This window comes from Notothenia rossii (assembly GCF_949606895.1).
Source record: "Notothenia rossii genome assembly, chromosome: 7".
Lineage (NCBI taxonomy): Eukaryota > Metazoa > Chordata > Actinopteri > Perciformes > Nototheniidae > Notothenia > Notothenia rossii.
This window is the reverse complement of record NC_136905.1, coordinates 19,399,875-19,420,364: the sequence shown is the minus strand read 5'-3', so window position 1 is coordinate 19,420,364 and position 20,490 is coordinate 19,399,875. Positions and strand designations below refer to the sequence as shown.

General features: G+C 39.7%; 1 protein-coding gene across 4 annotated transcripts; it reads left to right on the top strand.

Annotated features, from left to right (window-relative positions):
* The first annotated feature begins 8,411 nt into the window (after positions 1 to 8,411).
* LOC307046020 (potassium-transporting ATPase alpha chain 1) lies at positions 8,412 to 20,464 on the top strand. Of its 4 annotated transcripts, none has more exons than XM_079692127.1 (25): positions 8,412 to 8,660; positions 11,022 to 11,167; positions 11,443 to 11,547; positions 12,274 to 12,333; positions 12,556 to 12,759; positions 12,924 to 13,037; positions 13,181 to 13,315; positions 13,651 to 13,768; positions 13,874 to 14,142; positions 14,369 to 14,447; positions 14,574 to 14,693; positions 14,944 to 15,053; positions 15,195 to 15,329; positions 15,508 to 15,700; positions 16,280 to 16,455; positions 16,555 to 16,691; positions 16,888 to 17,038; positions 17,311 to 17,479; positions 17,787 to 17,941; positions 18,187 to 18,310; positions 18,732 to 18,877; positions 19,017 to 19,150; positions 19,546 to 19,647; positions 19,857 to 19,948; positions 20,053 to 20,464. In XM_079692127.1, exons 2-25 carry the CDS (start codon positions 11,156 to 11,158, stop codon positions 20,079 to 20,081), a joined length of 3,069 nt encoding a protein of 1,022 aa, XP_079548253.1. In that variant the 5' UTR covers positions 8,412 to 8,660; positions 11,022 to 11,155; the 3' UTR covers positions 20,082 to 20,464. The 4 variants fall into 4 exon arrangements, with proteins under 4 accessions (XP_079548253.1, XP_079548252.1, XP_079548251.1 ...); XM_079692126.1 differs by having other exon boundaries at positions 11,018 to 11,167; XM_079692125.1 differs by having other exon boundaries at positions 10,754 to 11,167.
* Positions 20,465 to 20,490: the final 26 nt, after the last annotated feature.

The following is a 20,490-nucleotide window of genomic DNA, read 5'->3' as shown; positions in this document are numbered from 1 at the left end:
CAAAAAGATGGTTCTCTTATTCACACCCTCAAGCATTTTTCAGGGTATGGTTCTAGGACTGGTACCATAGATGGAGCAAGTGTCATGAATGTGACCCTTTTATTTTTGTAAGATAGCAAGGGGGGCATATTGTGATAGCCAGGCCTGTCATAAAATGCATGACAACAAATAGGCCGGCGGCATCTCATGACGCATCTCATGACGCATCTATGACGCGCAGCAGCGATAGACTTAAGCAGAAAAGACATCACATAACGTTAGCATTTCGAAAATGTTAGCGTGTCTTAATAATAGTGCGAAAAGACAGCGGTTGTCGCCGGACAAGGATTCCCTCTCTCCTTTCCTGCTGAAAGATGGTGAGTGTACTCAGGCACGAGGAGTCATTTAACCAGCCGCCAGTAGGAGTCAGGCTTTACTTTCTTTTATATCCATAAAGAAAAAGTAAATCTGTTTACAGTTCTGTTTCATATGGATGTTGAGAGGTATACATCTCTTCAAAGTGCACCAGATTGAAGCATCTAACTTCAATATTTAAAAAAATATCTTCCCGGGGGAGCATGCCCCCGGACCCCTCTAGACGGTGTCAGGTCCACTCAAAATAGCACTTTACCCCTGCACCCCTTCTAATCTCAGATGCACCCTGAGTCATTTTGTTTAAGTACAGTGAGCCTTTCTAAAATATACAATAAAGAGACAAACCCACCAGCATTATAGGATATACTATGACTTTGAGCCAAGGAATTTTGGTGTTATATTTGATCAGGATTTATCCTTTAACGCCCACATAAAATCAATCTCAAGGACCGCCTACTTCCATCTATGCAACATTGCCAAAATTAGGCATATCTTGCCTCAAAACGATGCAGAGAAACTAGTCCATACATTTGTTAATTCAAGGCTGGATTATTGTAACTCCTTATTATCAGGGTGTACCAAGAAGTCAGTTAAGTCGCTTCAGCTGATTCAAAATGCTGCAGCACGTGTACTAACTAGAGTTAGGAAAAGGGACCACATTACTCCTGTTCTGGCTGCCTTACACTGGCTCCCTATAGAACACAGTATATAATTTAAAATTCTTCTTCTCACCTACAAAGCCCTTAATGGGCAGGCGCCATCTTACCTTAAAGAACTCATTATACCCTATTGTCCTACTAGGGCATTGCGTTCCAAGAATGCACAGTTGTTGGTTGTTCCTAGAGTCTCTAAAAGTACAATGGGAGCCAGAGCCTTTTCTTATCAAGCTCCACATTTGTGGAATCAGCTTCCAGTTTGTGTTCGGGCGGCAGACAGCCTATCTGTTTTTAAGAGTACGCTTAAGACCTTCCTTTTTGATAAAGTAGTGATAAAATAAAATAATCTAATAAGAGTGCATTAAAATAGATATGTTGTGCCTCTTCACCTATACATTTTAGTTCTTACTCTTTCACTTAAATCCTAAAAACTTAGATCATTTATTATTTAAAACTTTATCCAAAAACCTTTCCCCTCTCTGACCTCTCGAGGTTCTATTAGAGGGTAACAGGTTGCAGAGAACGCCTAGCCCGGAACCTGGAGTGTGGAATGTAGCCACTGACCTACTCCTATACCTTTAACCAGGGGCGGATCTACGGGGGGGCAAGGGGGGGAAGCTGCCTAACTTTTGCTTTCCTAAAACTGTACTAAAACAAACCTACACTATTTCCACAAGCTTCTCAAGCAACTAAACAAGCATTACATTAGTTAAAAGTGAATCATTTTAAATATAATTTTAGGCCCGTTAAAAACGCAGCCACGGCCCTGCATTAAACTGCGGCTCACAGAGCTGCAGAGAGGGAACGAGCTGTCCCAGCACCTATGGATCAGCTTCCCCTGGGAGCATTTCCCCTTCCACTAGTTTTGTTTTTACTAAGGACGAGAGCTTGAAACTAAATATTAATAAAACGCAGCCGTTTGAATCGATAGCCTTTAACAGACGGGCGCTGTTTGGGGCGTTACGTTACAAAATGCTACGTAGACAGCTGGGAGATCGATCACTTTTCTAAACTATGCGGTACTATTAAATCCACGTAAACTACACATCACAGCAAGATCAATGAAACCAGGATACATCCTTTACCGTCTAACTGGATCTGAACACAGCTGCCTGTGTGCGTTTGATAAATACTTTCTGATGTTATATTTAGGACGCTACTTATTAGCTACATGGCCCTAACGTGTAAAGTTATACAAGCATTTGTACCAGTGCTTTTCACAAGTAGACTCTTGCAGGCCAGAGTAGCTGGAGTGATTCAACAACAACAAAAAGACATATCTGAGAAGAGATCAGGACGAACAGAAAGAGGAAAAGGAAAAGAGAGTTCACTGAAGAGACCAGGAAGGTCAGAGCAGGAGGAAGAGGAGGAGGAGGAGATGAAGACATTAGTGAAGAAGAAGAAATGTATGTGAGGAAGATGAAGTGTCAGAGAGAGGGCCAGAGGCAGGGATCAGGAGGCAGAGGAGACTCGAGCTGGACCACATGGTATATTCTTATTCTCCGTACATATTCCATCACAGCAGCACAATCTAGCAGCTCTTAGTATTGACAAATATTTATTGAAATTTGTTGCTGCACAGGTCACCTTTAGCTCTGAGAGATGGGTGATGTAATTTGTGTACTTAATTATAACTAAATACTTTTACTGTACCAGTAAGCAGAATTCTGAGTATTTTCTGAATCGGGTGTCTTTTAGGTATTTACATCTTTGAAAAATGAAACCAAAATGTTTGGTCATGACATCTGGCAGTGGACTACTTACATGTTCCCACCTCAGGCACAAAATATAAATAATTACTAGGAATTTCTTTGAAAAAATGTAACAGGGTTGAAGTTTTTGACAAAAAGTAGCTATGAGACCTTGTTTAGCTAAGATATGGCACCACATGGAAGTCAAGGACATTCCAACATTGTAATATTTTGCAAAAATATTGTTTATTTTGTAATAAACAATTATCTACCATTATTAATATAACAGAGTTGAAATGTTGAGCTTGTCAATCTTAATCTGAAAATACCAAAACTGAAATATAGGTAAGAGAAGAAACTGACACTTGCCTTTCTTTGCCATATTTCCTTCAAAAGACTTCTGTTATGTAATTCCCTCAATGCAGATCACACATGGACTGATCCATTATTTTAATAGGAGGGTAAACTGTATGGCGTGACGGGGTTGAAACAAACTGAGGGACATGTGTCAATATTGCAATTTCATAGATAATTTATTTTTGATCAGTTAAAGTTGACAAGCATATGATTATATTAGCAGCAACATTTTGGGATAATTGGCCATTTTGATTTGTTTAATATTAAATTAATATTTAATAATGCTTAGTGAGGATATGCAAATATGTCTGTCTAATACTAAGACAACCCATTTTTTAAAAACAATATATATATATATATATATATATATATTTAGTTTTACATTGTAATGCAAAACAACCTGTTCCATTAATTCATTGCTTTAAAATACATTTTGTAGTTTCCTTTCATTTAAAATTATTGAAGTAAGCTTGGGGGACTCAAAGGGCACCCGATTGTTTGTCTGAACACCTTGTTTCTCTTGTGCATTAAGAACACTTGTGTTATGAATTAACAATAACTAGGTTGTATACAGTATAAAATACCACGTACTGTCCGCCCTCCCATGCCACCCTGGCATGACCTCTTGCCCCCCCTTTGCCACCCCATATAAAATGTTCTAGAACCGCCACTGCCTTTAACCAATTCAGGTTCCAGTGGAGACCTTTCTCCCTGTGTGTGCCTCTCCACCTCTGTTTCCTACTTCTTACTTGCTACCCTTTTCCCTCAACCTATCCTAAGGGAGTGCATGTATGTAGACATGTTAGTTTAGCTGCTATACACTCTAAAAACGAATTCAGGCGACCTTTCACCTCCACTTAATTAAATGCATGGTTGCAATATTAAAAAGGTGAGTTAATTGATTTAGATAAACATTTTAAGTTGCAAACTTTAATTTATAAGTTGATTTGACGTAATAATGTTGGTAATTACATCAACTTAATATTGTGTGTAATTTGAACTCTGATTTCTGTGTTAATTGACTTAAAACAAAATTCAAGTTGTAGTAAGTAAAGCAATTGGCTTGATAACTTAATTGTTCTACACCTTGAGTTAAGGATTTCAAGTCCACTTCCACTTAACATGCCTGGACAAGTTCCGACAGTTAAGACAAATAGAAATATACAAAGAACATTGTAAGGTGAGTGTCATCTTTTGTCATTCAAACACAGTAGATAGCCTTGTAGTTGCACTGTATAGGCAAATTGCTGTTTGACCAAAATGAGCAGCCTTTGAACTGTGAATAGTTATGTGAGAGGATACAAAGTAGTAGAGGCTAATGTGAGAGTAAAATACTTTGTTTACCATTGTGATATCGCTTTTTATTAAAAATGAATCTCGGTGAAGCAGATCAAGGACATGCTTCTTGAGGTAGGATCGTTATCTAGAGTTGTCATTGAAATGCAAGTTGTTGGCAGTCACCCATTCAGAATATATTAATTTAGGTCATTTCTCTTTTTTTCCTTTTTTAAAAACAGCACAATACAATTGAAGTACGCAGAGAACTATAGCCATCCGCTGCCTTGTCGTGTACCTTGGAGAAAAGGAAGAGGACCTTTTCAAGGAGTTTATAACATAATTAAAAATCTTGAAATAAAATAAAAAGAGGCAAAGTACTCAAAATCACCTCTGTGTATCTTCAGGACCACATTGCCATGACGACACACACAGACTCAATAGGTGAAAACAAGACCAGTGTTGCTTTAGCAGCTGGTAATAATGGCTCTGAATTTGCTAAGAGTGACATTTTAAAAAGTATGCAATTACCTAATTCATTATCTCTTATGCGCTAACCTACTATTTAATGTGCTTCAAAAGGACATGAATATTGCCTTCATCAGTGACCGGTCCACCCCAGGATCTGACCATATGATGGCAACCATCGTGGTCGAGGGAAACAAATGAATGAGCAAGCATTCTGCGTTAAATGTGTTCATACTGTTTGAAACAATGACTGTCGGCAGTGTAAACATCTTTGTCACATCTTTTGTCAAATTGATATGTGTGATCTGCAGATTGGTGGCCATTGAGAGTTTGTTACTGTAGTTTTACAAAAACTTTTACATATTTGGCACTGGTTTTAAATATGCAAAGGCCCTAACTTCGATGTGATGGCAGCATGTATTTGCTGTGTCCCCATTTCCCACGGTAATATGGCTCATGTGTTTATTTAGTATTTGTGGGGCAATTTAAATTTATGTTATTCATCTTTTTTTTAAAGATTTAAATGAAGCTCAGCGCAAGTTCTTTCAGGAAGACTGGTTGTATATACATTCACATTCAGGCGTTCTCTTTAACCTATTACATTCACCTCATTCTCCAGCAGCCAATCAACGTGCTGCAGCCAAACTATAAAATGGTTCTCCTCTCTCCTGCAGTCAGCTGTGATTTCAGGTGTTCATGCACCTTATCATATGGCATGTGTCAATAAATGTTCAAACAAAATCAATCAATCAATCAATCAATCAATGTTTATTTATATAGCCCAATATCACAAATGTTACATTTGTCTCAGTGGACTTCACAGTTTGTACAGAATATCAGTATGACAATACGACACCCTCTGTCCTTAGACCCTCACATCGTACAAGGAAAAACTTCCAGAGAAAACCCACAGTTTAAAGGGGAACATGGGAGAAACCTCAGGGAGAGCAACAGAGGAGGGATCCCTCTCCCAGGACGGACAGACGTGCAATAGATGCCGTGTGTAAATTGAAAAGATAATACATTTGCAACATAGGTAGTCCAAATGTTTGGAAATTCATGTGTCTATAATAATAAGAAGATGAATCCACGAGGATATCCATCCAGGACTTATGATCCAGGACCACAGCCACGACTCAAGATCCAGGACTCGCGATCCATGACACAGGACCGCAGGATCATCCATGACTCCGGATCCCGGCGTATATAGACACCAAAAAGAAAGACATTTGGGGAAGCTGGGTTAATCGGAACATGAGAGTACACAGGTATAGACAGAGAGAAGGAAGAAGTAAGATGTCCCCCGACAAACTAAGCCTATATCAGCAAAACTAGGGGCAGAATCTAATCAGCCCTAACTATAAGCTTTATCAAAAAGGAAGGTCTTAAGCGCACTCTTAAAAACTGATAGGGTGTCTGCCGCCCGAACACAAACTGGAAGCTGATTCCACAAAAGTGGAGCTTGATAAGAAAAGGCTCTGGCTCCCATTGTACTTTTAGAGACTCTAGGAACAACCAACTACCCTGCATTCTTGGAACGCAATGCCCTAGTAAGACAGTAGGGTATAATGAGTTCTTTAAGGTAAGATGGCGCCTGCCCATTAAGGGCTTTGTAGGTGAGAAGAATAATTTTAAATTCTATCCTGTGTTCTATAGGGAGCCAGAGTAAGGCAGCAAGAACAGGAGTAATGTGGTCCCTTTTTCTAACTAGTTAGTACACGTGCTGCAGCATTTTGAATCAGCTGAAGCGACTTGACTGACTTCTTGGTATACCCTGATAATACCTTACTCCGTCTTTCTGTCTGTTTGTACCTGTGTACTCTGTTTGTACCTGTGTACTCTCATGTTCCGATTAACCCAGCTTCCCCCAAATCTCTTTTTTGTGTCCATATATACGCCGGGATCCTGAGTCGAGGCTAATCCTGTTGCTGTGGTCGTGTGTCCTGGATCCTGAGTTCTGGATCTAAGTCCTGGACTTCGAGTCGTGGCTGAACCTGTCTCTGCGGTCCTGCCTGACTCTCACTACTTCCCTGATGGCTCCCACAAGATTGCTGACATCCTCGTGAATTCATCTTCTTATTATAGACACATGCATTTCCAAACATTTGGTCTACCTATGTTGTAAATGTATTATCTTTCGATTTACACACGGCATCTATTGCACGTCTGTCCGTCCTGGGAGAGGGATCCCTCCTCTGTTGCTCTCCCTGAGGTTTCTCCCATTTTTCCCTTTAAACTGTGGGTTTTCTCTGGAAGTTTTTCCTTGTACGATGTGAGGCTCTAAGGCAGGGGTGTCAAACTCAAGGCCCGGGAGCCAAATCCGGCCCGCGACTTCATTTCATCCGGCCCCACAAGAGCTTGCAAAGAATATCATATGTGTATTATACAGTTACATGCCGCTTTACAGAAGCACATTGCCCATAAACTACATGCCCCACAATGCATCTCAAATTAGACTTTTTTCTTCAGAATTTGGTCTTTCTTTTTAAATCATTTTGTGACATGCACACTGAAGAGACTTGCAATTATTTGCCCTAGACTTCTGCTTTCAGACGTAGTTAATTATGAAGTTATCACCCTATCCGATAATAATCCAATGCAGAGGCAATCATGTAATATAATACATTATTTTATATATATTATATATTTATATATGTATATTTATATAGTCTTGAAGTTACAACCGGCCCTTTGAGTGCAACCATGATGCTGATGTGGCCCGTAATGAAATTGAGTTGGACACCCCTGCTCTAAGGACAGAGGGTGTCGTGTTGTCATACTGATATTCTGGACAAACTGTGAAGACCACTGAGACAAATGTAACATTTGTGATATTGGGCTATATAAATACATTGATTGATTGATTGATTGATTGATTGATTGATTGATTGATTGATTGATTGATTGATTGATTGATACTAAAGCCAAATACTTGTTTTTGTGCTGTATAAATAAATTGACTTGAAACAGTTACTGATTTAGAGTACTGGCACCTTTTTTATTCCAATTCAAGCACTGCTTAATGGTGTATTATAGAATGATCACAACGGTGTGACAGTACTCTTCAAAGGGTTCACGAAATATGACTACTACTCTACTGTTTTACACTTTGGTTAACTTCATGTTACTTCATGTTAAGGCTAACAAAAATGACAAGGCTAAGCCGTCTGTAATGCTAACTAACGTGCTTGCTACTAGCTAGGTAGCTAACTTGATCCAGCCAGCCACTCCTGGTCCTTTCATCAGACGGGAAGCAAAATAATGAGTAAGACCCATTGCTGATATGATTACAGTCTGGTACAAAGCACACAGGCATATTGTTAAAGTTATCTTAGCTATCTTATATTTAGTGGAGGAAAACAATTATTATATCACTTACGCAACTCTGGGATTTGTAGTTTTTCTAGTTGCGTATTTTTCATAGTCTTATATTTCAACAGTTTTACGACAAACTCTGACTTTTTTGACATGGAAATAATTGTTTAAGACTGACAAACTATGTGTAATTCATGGCACAATTCAAACGGGATCGAAAGATACGTTTTCTCTCTCCATTGACTTCAATACATAATTTTTCCGAAATAAGGTCCCATGGGGCGGAAGTAGAAGGGCGGGACTTCGCCTCTCTATAAGGAGTGAGAGTGATGCGTAGCCAAAACCGGAAGCTGCGATACACTCTGGTGGCTACCATTAGCAGCTAATATTTATTCTCCGATTTTTACATAAAAATTGAATTATGGATTATCAATATTTTTTTTTAAAGTGACAGACATTGGATTAACCTATGGATTAACCTAGAGCAGCGTTTTTATCGTTTTAATGCCATTGAACACGACTTTTGATCAGAATAACAGCTAAGGTGAGACGATCTCCTGTGTTTGCTCCGTAATGCTACGTGTTGTGATGTCTGTGTTTGCTTGCCCTGTCGCAAGTTCTGATCGCTCAGTGATGATACTAATACCTATATAATCTGTGGAATCTCAGCTTTAATCTGATATCTCGTATGTGCAGTTACGATAAGTAATAAGGGTTTCTTCACCTTGAGTTCTGTGCCAAGTGCGTTAGCATTTTTTCGCTCAGGGGTCATTTAGACGCTTCTTATGAGACTTGTGTTTTGTTTTGGTAAAAATTGTTCGTATCGCAAGTTAGCTGAGTTTCTTCCCGTTAATCTGGTATGACACATTAATAGGTTTTTAAATATTAAGAAGCCCTGAGACACAGTTTCGTGAAAAAGCAAAATCACAACATTAATTGTCAAGTGTTTAGTAAAACAAGCTTTTGAATGTTTTTGGGTACTTTCTTTGTAGAAAAGATTCAACAACTTCACTGTTATTCAGTGTAGTACACAAATCACCTCATATGTGGTCATATGTCTGTTATACTACAACTTCAGCATTAAAAAAAAGGTGAAAATTAAAAGAGCAGAGACAGATACTTTAATGTTAAGTCAATTGTAGGGGTCAAAATCACTGGATCAAACATTTCTTATAATGGAACTCAATACACATAATTTCTTTAGAGATTCTTTAATGTGTCCTTAGTAGTGCTCAGACCATTGACAAACATAACTTTTTTTGTGAAGCTACCTTTTAACCTTGAGGCAACAATTGTGTGTTTATGTGTTTTGGTCCCTCTATCTGTGCCCGTCTCTCACACTTTTGTTACTGCATCTTCCCCTTTATACTCTCCATCCTCACCTGCCCCCCAGTAATGTGTAATTAGAGCTGATAACATCTGGTTGATAACATTGCTTTGGTTACACAGCCACTGTCACTCTACGGTTTACAGGCTACATAAAGATATTGACTCACTTAAACACAACTTATCGTACCTGGGTCTTGTTTACCCAGCATGCAACATGTTCTGGGCAGGAAAAGTCAAGGGACAGGGTGACCTTATCTTAATTTTGACTTTTCTTTTTCAATAAAGAATAGCATAATGAAACAGGATGTAAAACAATGCATTTCTTACTTGGAGTCCCCACAGGAAGGATTTGCCTTGCTTATAGTATCAAGATGGCTGTAAGTGTATGTTTGGGTGGATATTTCTAGTAGGTAATATCAATGATTATGTTATGAAGTATCTGCTACTGGAGCTGCAACAGTGTGCCTTTGTTAACCTCTACAAGTGTAATGGTCCTTTGTCAGAGGTTATTGATATATAGACAGCATGCTAGCTGACGCATATCTGATAGAATGACCCTCAGCCAGAACAGGTTGGTGTTGATCTTGAATGTCAGTGAACCAGTGTGTTCTTGATTTAAAAAAAACATAAACCATTTAGGTCTTTGTGTTTTGTGGTTTTGTTGCGATTAAAAACAAAAGTAACACTAATCCAAAAGTCCCCATAAGAAAAACTCAGAAACTGACAAAGGATAAAAATGTGGGGACAGGAGTGCTTATTAAACAGTGACAGTCACTGTGCCACTCAAACTGCAGGAGGCAAAAACAACAGTAGACATGCTTGCTGACACCATTAGCTTGCCTCTGTGGTTGATGCTACCTGTTGTAGCTCTGCTGATGTGGGAGGGATTGTGACTGCTGGAGGCTATTTTCTCTGTGATGTCTTTTCCCTTTGAATGTAGCTATTTAGTGCAGCAGGACATGCAACTGTCTGGCCTGTGCAACAGGTTTCAGGCTGTGAATTGTGCATCCTGTTTTAGTTTCACTTGTCTTTTTCTTTGGGTACAATCGACCACCAGGTCTTAGCTTTATGGCAAAAGAAAAGATGGCTAAGTTTCCCTGGACACGCAAAGCCAGCTATTTTCAGTTAATGCTTAGGCTACTGTGTCCAGGCAATCAATCAAATGTTGACCCCCAGAATGACTCGTTGGCCAGCAGTGTGTATAGTGCAGCATTTAGTTCTGGATGCAGTTTAATGTCACGGAGACTGGTAGGAACGACATTGGTCCGGTTTAACCTTCACTTTTCTTCTGCTCTTTACTCCAATCAGTTTATCATGAAAAGAAACGTGCAGAAGGGAGATAAGAGATACCTGCGTAGCTTATGATATGAGTGTATTTGTGTGTATGTGTGTGTGACCTGCCTAGGGGTGACATTGTTGCTACCTGAAGTACCATATTACGCAGGTAGTCGTATTAAAATGCGTGTTTAAACATACATGTGTGCGCATGTGCTTATAAAAAAGGGAGTTGTTTTGTATAAAAGGCTTTTCCAGAAAAAAACTTTCCTGGTTCTGACCGTGTGTGTGTGTGAGAGAGAGAGTGAGAGAAACGGGTGTGTGTTTGAGACTGGACCCTGACTGACACTCAACATTTCGGGGGACAAGAAAAAGGATCGAGTGCTCTGGACCTCCATTGATTTAGGAGAGCATTCCCATAACACACGTGCAACCATGAGTAAAAAGGTAGGCAACCCTGTACATGACTGTTCACTTTTTTTTCATTATTTGTTGGGATTTTGGGTAGACTTTAGTATTACTTTTTTATTTTATATATCTCTGTTTTTATACACTACCTAATTCATGTTTAATATATAACATTTGAATTGTATATGGTGTTTGTTTTTATACAGGTATACTTTCAATAATTTACTATAATAATGAAAGAGGATCACTCTTGCACTCCAGTCTGTCAATTGTGTAATTATGTAAACACTTTGCAAATCATTTTCTACCATCAGGACACTTACGACATGTTCGAGATGGATGGAGATACGGAGAAGAAGAAGAAGAAAAAAGTGAATAAGAAGGAGAAAATGGAGGGCATGAAGAAAGAAATCGATATAGTAAGTAAAGAGAGAAGCCTCAGGGCTGCACAGTCATGAGAATAGGCAGGGTCGACATGGCTCAGGGGGAGAGATACTTAACCCGTCATTCCTCTCGCTGGTATAAGATAAGAGACGATAAGATGGACCTTTATTTATCCCCGTGGGTAAATTCAGGAATTAAAACAGCAACAGAGTGAGAATGAAAAACAGGACAGTAGAGATTAGTAAAAAAATAGATTTAAAAAAATAATAATATAACTGTTAAAACAAGATATCAAGGTCAATGTTGACCAGTTGAATGAACATAGATACATATTTGGGTTCTTCTGGTTAAATATATTTACATCTAAGTGTGCAGAAGCGAGTGCAGGTTACAGTCATTTGTACAAACAGTGCAGATTTTGTAAAGTATAGGTTACTTTTGATGGGTTACATGGTTAGCCCTTGATTGTGCAGCCTGATGGCTACAGGCACAAAGGCAATGGCCAATGGTGCGTGAATGTGTGGTCTCCCTGAGCAGGTGGCAGCCTCTATGTATGAATGTTTGTGAATTAGTGAATGTTGACTTGTACATATAAAATCACTAGTAGTAGTTGCAAAGACTGGGAAAGCGCTTTATAACTGCAGTCCATTTACCATTTACCTTAACCTTTCTGCAATTATAACCTCCACATTACAACCAGCCAGCTATTAAACATCACATGTTTGCTCTGAATTAATGAAGCAATATGTCTCCTCCTGCAGGACGACCATCAGATTACAATTGATGAACTGGAAATGAGGTACAACACTAGCGTTACCAAGGTAAGACATTTCTTCTGAAATACTTTTTCTCTAATGTATGTCAGTTTCTATTTCATAAACTTTATCCTCCCTTATACACTTATTTTGTTTTATCTTTATATCCTACTCCATTTTTTCCCCCTGTGTGGGTCCTTAGGTTCAAAGAGAATGATGTGTCCAAGCTCATTTGTTTTGTGTATTCCTAAACTAAGCATACTTGTTTTTTATGTTTTCCATCCCCAGGGTCTGACCTCCACCTTCGCCGCTCAAGTCTTTGAGAGAGATGGTCCTAATGAATTGAAGCCTCCCAAAGGAACTCCAGAGTATGTGAAGTTTGCCAGGCAGCTGGCTGGAGGGCTGCAGTGTCTGATGTGGGTCGCAGCCTGCATCTGCTCTATTGCCTTTGGGATCGAATTTGCAAAAGGGAACGTCAACTGCTTTGACAATGTGAGTTATGTTTTTATTTTAGATTTATTTTAGAAAAGTAATATATCTGTGGATTGCGTTGACCAGGAGGGGGACATAGAGAAAGAGACAAATAAAAAGAGTACATTGATTTGAAACAGTACCAGGTACCTGTTTTTATGGTAACATCTTCTTTCTCACCCTAGCTGTACTTGGCTGTCGTCCTCATTGCTGTCGTTGTGGTGACTGGTTGCTTTGGTTACTACCAAGAGTTCAAGAGTACTAACATCATTGCCAGCTTCAAGAATCTGGTGCCACAGGTTAGTTGCACTGTAACGGAAAATGATATATATGTGTTTTTATCTTTATCCTTTACTTGCTTCCATCTCTCTCAGCCTGTGTCTTCTCTTCATGTGTTCATGTGCCTTCATCTTTGGTGATTTTCTCCAAATCTGACAAATAGCAAGCCGTTGTGATCCGTGATGGTCAGAAAAACGTGATCAACGCATACCAGTTGGTGGTGGGGGATATGGTGGAGATCAAAGGAGGAGACGGAATCCCTGCTGACATTCGCATCATCACTAGTCAGGCCTGCAAGGTAGATCTCACACACATATTCTGTATAACATACATACATATGGACTACTGTAATATGACATGAGGCAAGCTTAGGCCCAGACGTTGTTGTGTTTTTCCATATTGGGTCCACATAAAATCAGTTTTGTAAATTGTCTTACTGTAATGACTATAGTATTTAACAGCATATGAGGCCAGCTGGACTAACAATTTGAATACCCGGAATACAGACAAAATTACTTATTTTGAATTGTGCCATATTTGAGAAGTAGGTGTGGCCGAACCATAACCAGACATCCTCCCTTACTATGGACATGTACAGTAATGAGACTTTAATGAATTAACTCTCTGTGCCAGGTGGACAACTCATCCTTGACAGGAGAGTCTGAACCACAAAGCAGGACTCCAGAGTGCACTCATGAGAATCCACTGGAGACCAAAAACATTGCTTTCTTCTCTACAACCTGTATGGAAGGTACAATAAACAGTGCATACTTAACATATGAAACCTTCGACTGGCATAATCTATTCAGTCATTTGTTTGTGATCATGAGCCACTTCTTTCTCCTCTGCTCTCTAGGTATAGCCACAGGTATGATCATTAGCACAGGTGACCGTACCATCATTGGTCGGATTGCCACCTTGGCGAGCGGCGTGGGTAACGAGAAGACACCCATTGCCATAGAAATTGAACATTTTGTTGACATCATTGCCGGACTCGCAATCTTTTTTGGGTTTACCTTCTTTGTGGTTGCCATGTTCATTGGATACGCCTTCCTAGAAGCTATGATCTTCTTCATGGCTATCGTGGTGGCTTATGTGCCAGAGGGGCTACTTGCTACAGTTACTGTGAGTCGCTGCAACAAATGTCAATTTCTATATTTCTATTGTGTTTAGCGTCCATTATTTCTCTATAATATCAGATCTCGACTGAATGAATTATCCTATTGGATGTTGATGGCAGCAAGAAAAACCTAGCTTTGTTTGTTAGTCAATAGTATGTAAACTTATGAATATTTGTTTCTTAGTGTCTGCTGTAGGCTTTTTCTCTAACAGCCTGAGTCTTTGTCAACAGGTATGTCTGTCTCTCACTGCGAAACGACTTGCCAGGAAGAACTGCGTTGTGAAGAACTTGGAGGCTGTGGAGACATTAGGTTAGTATATTGTTCTGTTCAGGGTCATATAGAAATGAAGGGAATATGCTCTATATTAAGACAATCCAGCATGAATGTAGGTACATATACTGTATGTAACCTTTTTTAAACTGTTTGTGTGTTTAGGCTCCACCTCAGTGATCTGTTCTGATAAGACGGGGACCCTGACTCAGAACCGGATGACTGTAGCCCACCTTTGGTTCGACAACCACGTCCACGCCGCTGACACCACTGAAGATCAGTCAGGTACACACATTCAATAAAACTTGTTATTGTTAAAAGCATTTAATTTTAAATCAACAAATGCTGTTTATTTGAGCAATTTATAATGTCACATAGGCTATAATAAGCTGTGGTTTGTTATTTCAACTACAACATTCATTTCAAATGTGGATAACCTCAGTGCGCCAAAAGGTTGTGTCAGTAAGGCTTAAAAGTTCATATTAATTAACACAATAGTAATATTTTAATAATGATGTGATTGTGTGGTTTCCAGGTAAGAGTTTTGACCAGTCTTCAGAAACATGGCGTTCACTGGCGAGAGTGGCCACCCTGTGTAACAGAGCCACATTCAGACCCGATCAGGAAGACTTGCCTGTTCCTAAGGTAAAAGTGTGAAATGTATAATGTTGTGGCCACATCGATGTGAGCTAAATAAACATCAATTAAGCTCTAGCTTTAGTACTCTATATTGCTGTTTGGCTTCTATTGTTTGTTTTTTGTTGAAACTTGTATGATCTCTCACAGAGGCTGGTGGTAGGAGATGCTTCAGAGACCGCTCTGCTGAAGTTTACCGAGCTCTCTGTAGGAAACGTTATGGAATACCGTGATCGCTTCAAGAAGGCAGTGGAAGTGCCCTTCAACTCCACCAACAAGTTCCAGGTGGGAGCAGGGCCTGGTGTCATATTTAATCAATTACTACATTGGTCAACAAGAAGATTAGCCAGGAGATCATTTTTTCATTTTTTAATACTATCATTTAGGTTTGTCCTACTTTGATAATGTGGTGATTTGTGGTTGATCTTTGTATTCAGCTTCTATCAACCCCCTTTCTATCCAGCTATCTATCCATGAACTGGATGATCCTCTGGACCTTCGCTACCTGTTGGTGATGAAGGGAGCACCTGAACGTATCTTAGAGCGCTGCTCCACCATTTTGATAAAAGGACAGGAGCTGCCACTGGATGAGCAGTGGAGCGAAGCGTTTCAGACCGCTTACATGGACCTGGGAGGACTGGGAGAGCGAGTCCTGGGTAAGAGAGTCCTTCATTCAACCCTAATGTAGCCTAGTCATGTGGCTGGTGTTAGCAGAGTAAACGTATACCGTTTGTCTATCTGCAGCGGAAAGGTGACTATTCTCACAGTTCAAGTTTAGCCATTCATCTCAGTGTTGTTTATTTGAAGCACACAGGTCAAGAGACATGAGAACTGGCAAAGAAGGGGTGTGACTCTAACTGTCTTATACTCCTGGTAGTGACATCACAACAATCATGCGCACAGCGCTACCCAATGAACACAGCTACTTACATAAACAATATGATACACAGTAATACATGGAGTCATACAATATACATATCTCTATATGTTATACCTTAACAGCTGGCCTGTGGAAAATTGTATGCCAAAACTGTCATCTACCTTTTGTTAAACATTGTATCGGGAAAAAGTCTATTTGAGGTTACTCAATACACTCAATACACACGTAGGTTATATTTGTACCATTTATTTGAGTAGCAATACCAAATTCATTAGACTTCTTCTCCTTTGTGGAAACTTATATTAGTTAAATTCGTTTTTTGTTCTGCTGTTTCTTCTTTCCACTCCTGCTGTAGGTTTTTGTCATCTCTATCTGAGTGAGAAGGAAGTTCCTCGTGGCTATCGATTTGACGCAGATGAGATGAATTTCCCCACGTCAGGATTGTGCTTCGCTGGTCTCATCTCAATGATTGACCCGCCTCGAGCCACTGTGCCTGGTGCTGTGATGAAATGTCGTACCGCTGGCATCAGGGTATGTCCAAATCACCCCGCATACTGTACACGTAAAACACAGCTTGTTGGTTTAGATATTTCTTTTAAATGAGACTGCTTTTTGACTTTGTGACTTCAGGTTGTGATGGTGACTGGAGACCATCCAATCACAGCAAGGGCCATAGCAGCTAACGTTGGTATCATCACAGAAGGAAGTGAAACTGTGGAAGACATTGCCCAGAGGAAGCGCATACCTGTGGAACAAGTCAACAAGAGGTATTTGCAAACTACCTATTGCCTTTCTGTCTAATGCAGTGTAATGTTGATTTTTTATTGTGTGATAACTACACATGACTACAGTGTCTGGCATCATTGTCCTATAAAGAGTCACAAGAGATGCACTGGATTGTTGGAATTCATGCCTTTGTCCATATCATATGTAACTGTGCGTCACTGTGTTGTGTGTGTGCAGGGACGCCCGTGCCTGTGTGATCAGTGGCGGTCAGCTGAAGGACATGAGTAGTGAGGAACTGGATGAAGCTCTGCGGAACCATCCTGAGATGGTGTTTGCAAGAACATCCCCTCAGCAGAAACTGATTATTGTGGAGAGTTGTCAACGTCTGGTAAATACACAGAAAAAGCACACACACACCTCACCTTACTACATATACCTCAATGCAATGTATTTCATAATTAAAAAAAGATCACCAAAGCCAGTTTCCTACATACTGTATGTATAGACACTATAAAGCCAACATCTGATTTCAATATGGTCTCCTGGGAGGATTGTGTATGAGAAAGCTGCAGGGGAAGAAATTGGTTTGCATGTATTCATATCCAGCGTGTATGATCAGATCACATTCTCAGATGTTTTTAATATCTTGTATCCCCCCAGGGTTCTATCGTCGCTGTGACAGGTGATGGTGTGAACGACTCTCCGGCTCTTAAGAAAGCTGATATTGGTGTCGCCATGGGGATCGCAGGGTCCGACGCTGCCAAGAACGCCGCAGACATGATCCTGTTGGACGACAACTTTGCCTCCATTGTTACTGGAGTGGAGCAGGGTGAGACTAAGAGGAGAAGAATCTGTGATTTCACCAAAATGGTGGTCAAACATGGGGGATATTATCACACCTGTCTCTGTTGACAGAAGTCTCTTTTATTTTCAATGTATCTGACCTGAAAAATAGATTAAAAGTTAAAGTACTCAAAGAGATTGCCTTATAGGGCCAGCACCTAAAACTGTTGTTTACACATTTGATTACCTTTTTGGTTACTATATACAGTAAGAGTACAAGTAAAAGTATGCTATATGCTGAATAATGAGCATTTCGTAAATTCAAGGATATTGAGGTGTGTTTGTCTGTGCAGGCCGTCTTATCTTTGACAACCTGAAGAAGTCCATTGCCTACACACTCACTAAGAACATTCCTGAGCTGACCCCATATCTGATCTACATCACCTGCAGTGTGCCCCTTCCTCTCGGCTGTATCACTATTCTCTTCATCGAACTCGCCACCGACATTGTGAGTAATTATGTAATTAGGGCCAGTTCAGCAAGAAAACTAATTTCTTATTTATGGTTATTACTCTGGTTGTCATCTCACAGGCAATTGATTTGTATTAAAGATGATGTCTTTAGCTTGATTGTATTTTCAAAAATGACCATGATTAAGTGACCTTTAAAGTCAATTAAAGCATCATAAGCTTCCTTACTCTTGTATCTGCTGTAGTGTGATATATTGTTTATTTATGAATGTCCCTCCTGTAGTACCCCTCTGTCTCTCTGGCGTATGAGAAAGCAGAGAGCGACATCATGAACTTAAAGCCCAGGAACCCTCGTCGTGATCGTCTAGTAAACGAATCCCTGGCTGTGTACTCATACTTCCAGATTGGTGAGACTGTGTGTGTGTGTGTGTGTGTGTGTGTGTGTGTGTGTGTGTGTGTGTGTGTGTGTGTGTGTGTGTGTGTGTGTGTGTGTGTGTGTGTGTGTGTGTGTGTGTGTGTGTGTGTGTGTGTGTGTGTGTGTGTGTGTGTGTGTGTGTGTGTGTGTGTGTGTGTGTGTGTGTGTGTGTGTGTGTGTGTGTGTGTGTGTGTGTGTGTGTGTTGCTCTTAATTCAGTAACTTGGAATTTAATATTTTACTTCAAACTGTCGAGGAACAGATTCCTTTTAAGTAGACATGCTATTTTGTACCCTTGAACAATAAAGCATATAATACTTTACCTGGTAGAGAGTGCACTCACAAGTTACTACCCCTGCCAAGTGAACATTATTGACCCATTCTTCCATGTATTCTTTGTCTTTTGATTTATAGGAGCCATACAGTCTTTTGCAGGTTTTACAGATTATTTTGCAGCCATGGCGCAGGAGGGCTGGTATCCACTTGTGTGTATCGGCCTGCGTGCACACTGGGAGAACATTCACTTTCAAGATATGCAGGACAGCTATGGACAGGAATGGGTTAGTAAATACACTTATTAGTTATTCTAAAAACAGTTGGGCACATTTTGTCCCATATGTTAATCCAAAAGAAAGTGATTGGTTTAAGGGAATATCTGAGTAACCAAATAACTCCCTCCTTTGTGACCTCTGCTTCCAGACCTTCAATCAGAGGTTGTACCAGCAGTTTACATGCTACACTGTGTTTTTCGTGAGCATAGAGATCTGTCAGATCTCTGATGTGCTGATCAGAAAGACTCGACGTCTCTCTGTGTTCACGCAAGGTTTCTTCAGGTCAGTAAAGCCCCATTCCCATAATGGCATAATGTAAAACATTTGGAAAAAATATAGCTTTAAATGTAGGGGGTTGATTCTCCGGCTGTATGGTGTTGACATAAACATCACCAAAGGTTATGCTGCATTCACACAGTTATCCTCAGAATGGAGAATGGAAGAACAACGTGACACACAGCCTTAAGGAAATATTCAAAGATGTTCACACCTGTCACTAGTCTTGCAGCCATTTAATTAAAACAACTAGTCAGCAACCAGATACAAACAAACGGCGCAAATCTTATATATCGATTTATAAATAGTTTATAAATGTCAGTGTAATACATTTCAGTTCTTTTAAAATGGTATAACACGCTTTGTTTGGTGTTTGATGTTTATCGTCTTTATTTGTGCAGGAACAAAGTCCTTGTCTCTGCCATAGTCTTCCAGCTCCTTCTGGGTAATCTGCTATGTTACTGCCCTGGGATGCCCAACATCTTCAATTTCATGCCAATCAGGTAAAGGCAAACACCTCGATTCAAAGCTCAGACTGGATTTAAAGGAAACGTCTGTATGTTTGGAATTCTGAGCACATACATTTTAATTTATACATCATTAATTCAGCTTTAGTCGGTAGTGAAGCTCACCCGTTATTAATCATTTCTATATTTAATATAAAGCTCTAGCCTGTGGACTCTAATGTTACATGTTGTGTTTTCTTCCCCAGAGTCCAGTGGTGGTTTGTTCCTGTTCCATATGGTATTTTAATCTTTGTCTATGATGAGATCAGGAAGTTAGGAGTCAGAAGACATCCAGGAAGTAAGCCAAGAATATCCTTCTGACTAAAAATCACCCATTTGTTATCAATACACAACAGCTTTGCCTTTATTGTATGTAATAATGTATTGTGTTGAATCCCTCAGGTTGGTGGGATCAGGAATTATACTACTAAAACCAGAGAGGCCCTTCAATTCACCCTGTGATCCATCCATTCACATGCATCAAAGCATCCCTCATGCTGCAGACCATGGATCAGACATCTATATTACTTTGTGGCATATGTATCACGTTCATATTTGTCTGCCTTAATTCCTTTACCAAAGTAAAAATGTAATAACTACCTATAATTTGTAAATGAATAACTCACAGGTGTGTTATGTTCCAGCTCTTTGACTGTGGCTGCATTGTGTTTGTACTAATAAAAGAATATTAATGATGTCCTCAAAAAAAGTCCTTTGTTTGTTTTAGTTCATGTTTTGTCAAAAGATTGTACCGTTAGTCAGACTTTTAATTTGCATTTGATATTTGACTGTTCATTATGGAATTCAAACTCTATAAATGAAAGCATGTGTCGATAGTTG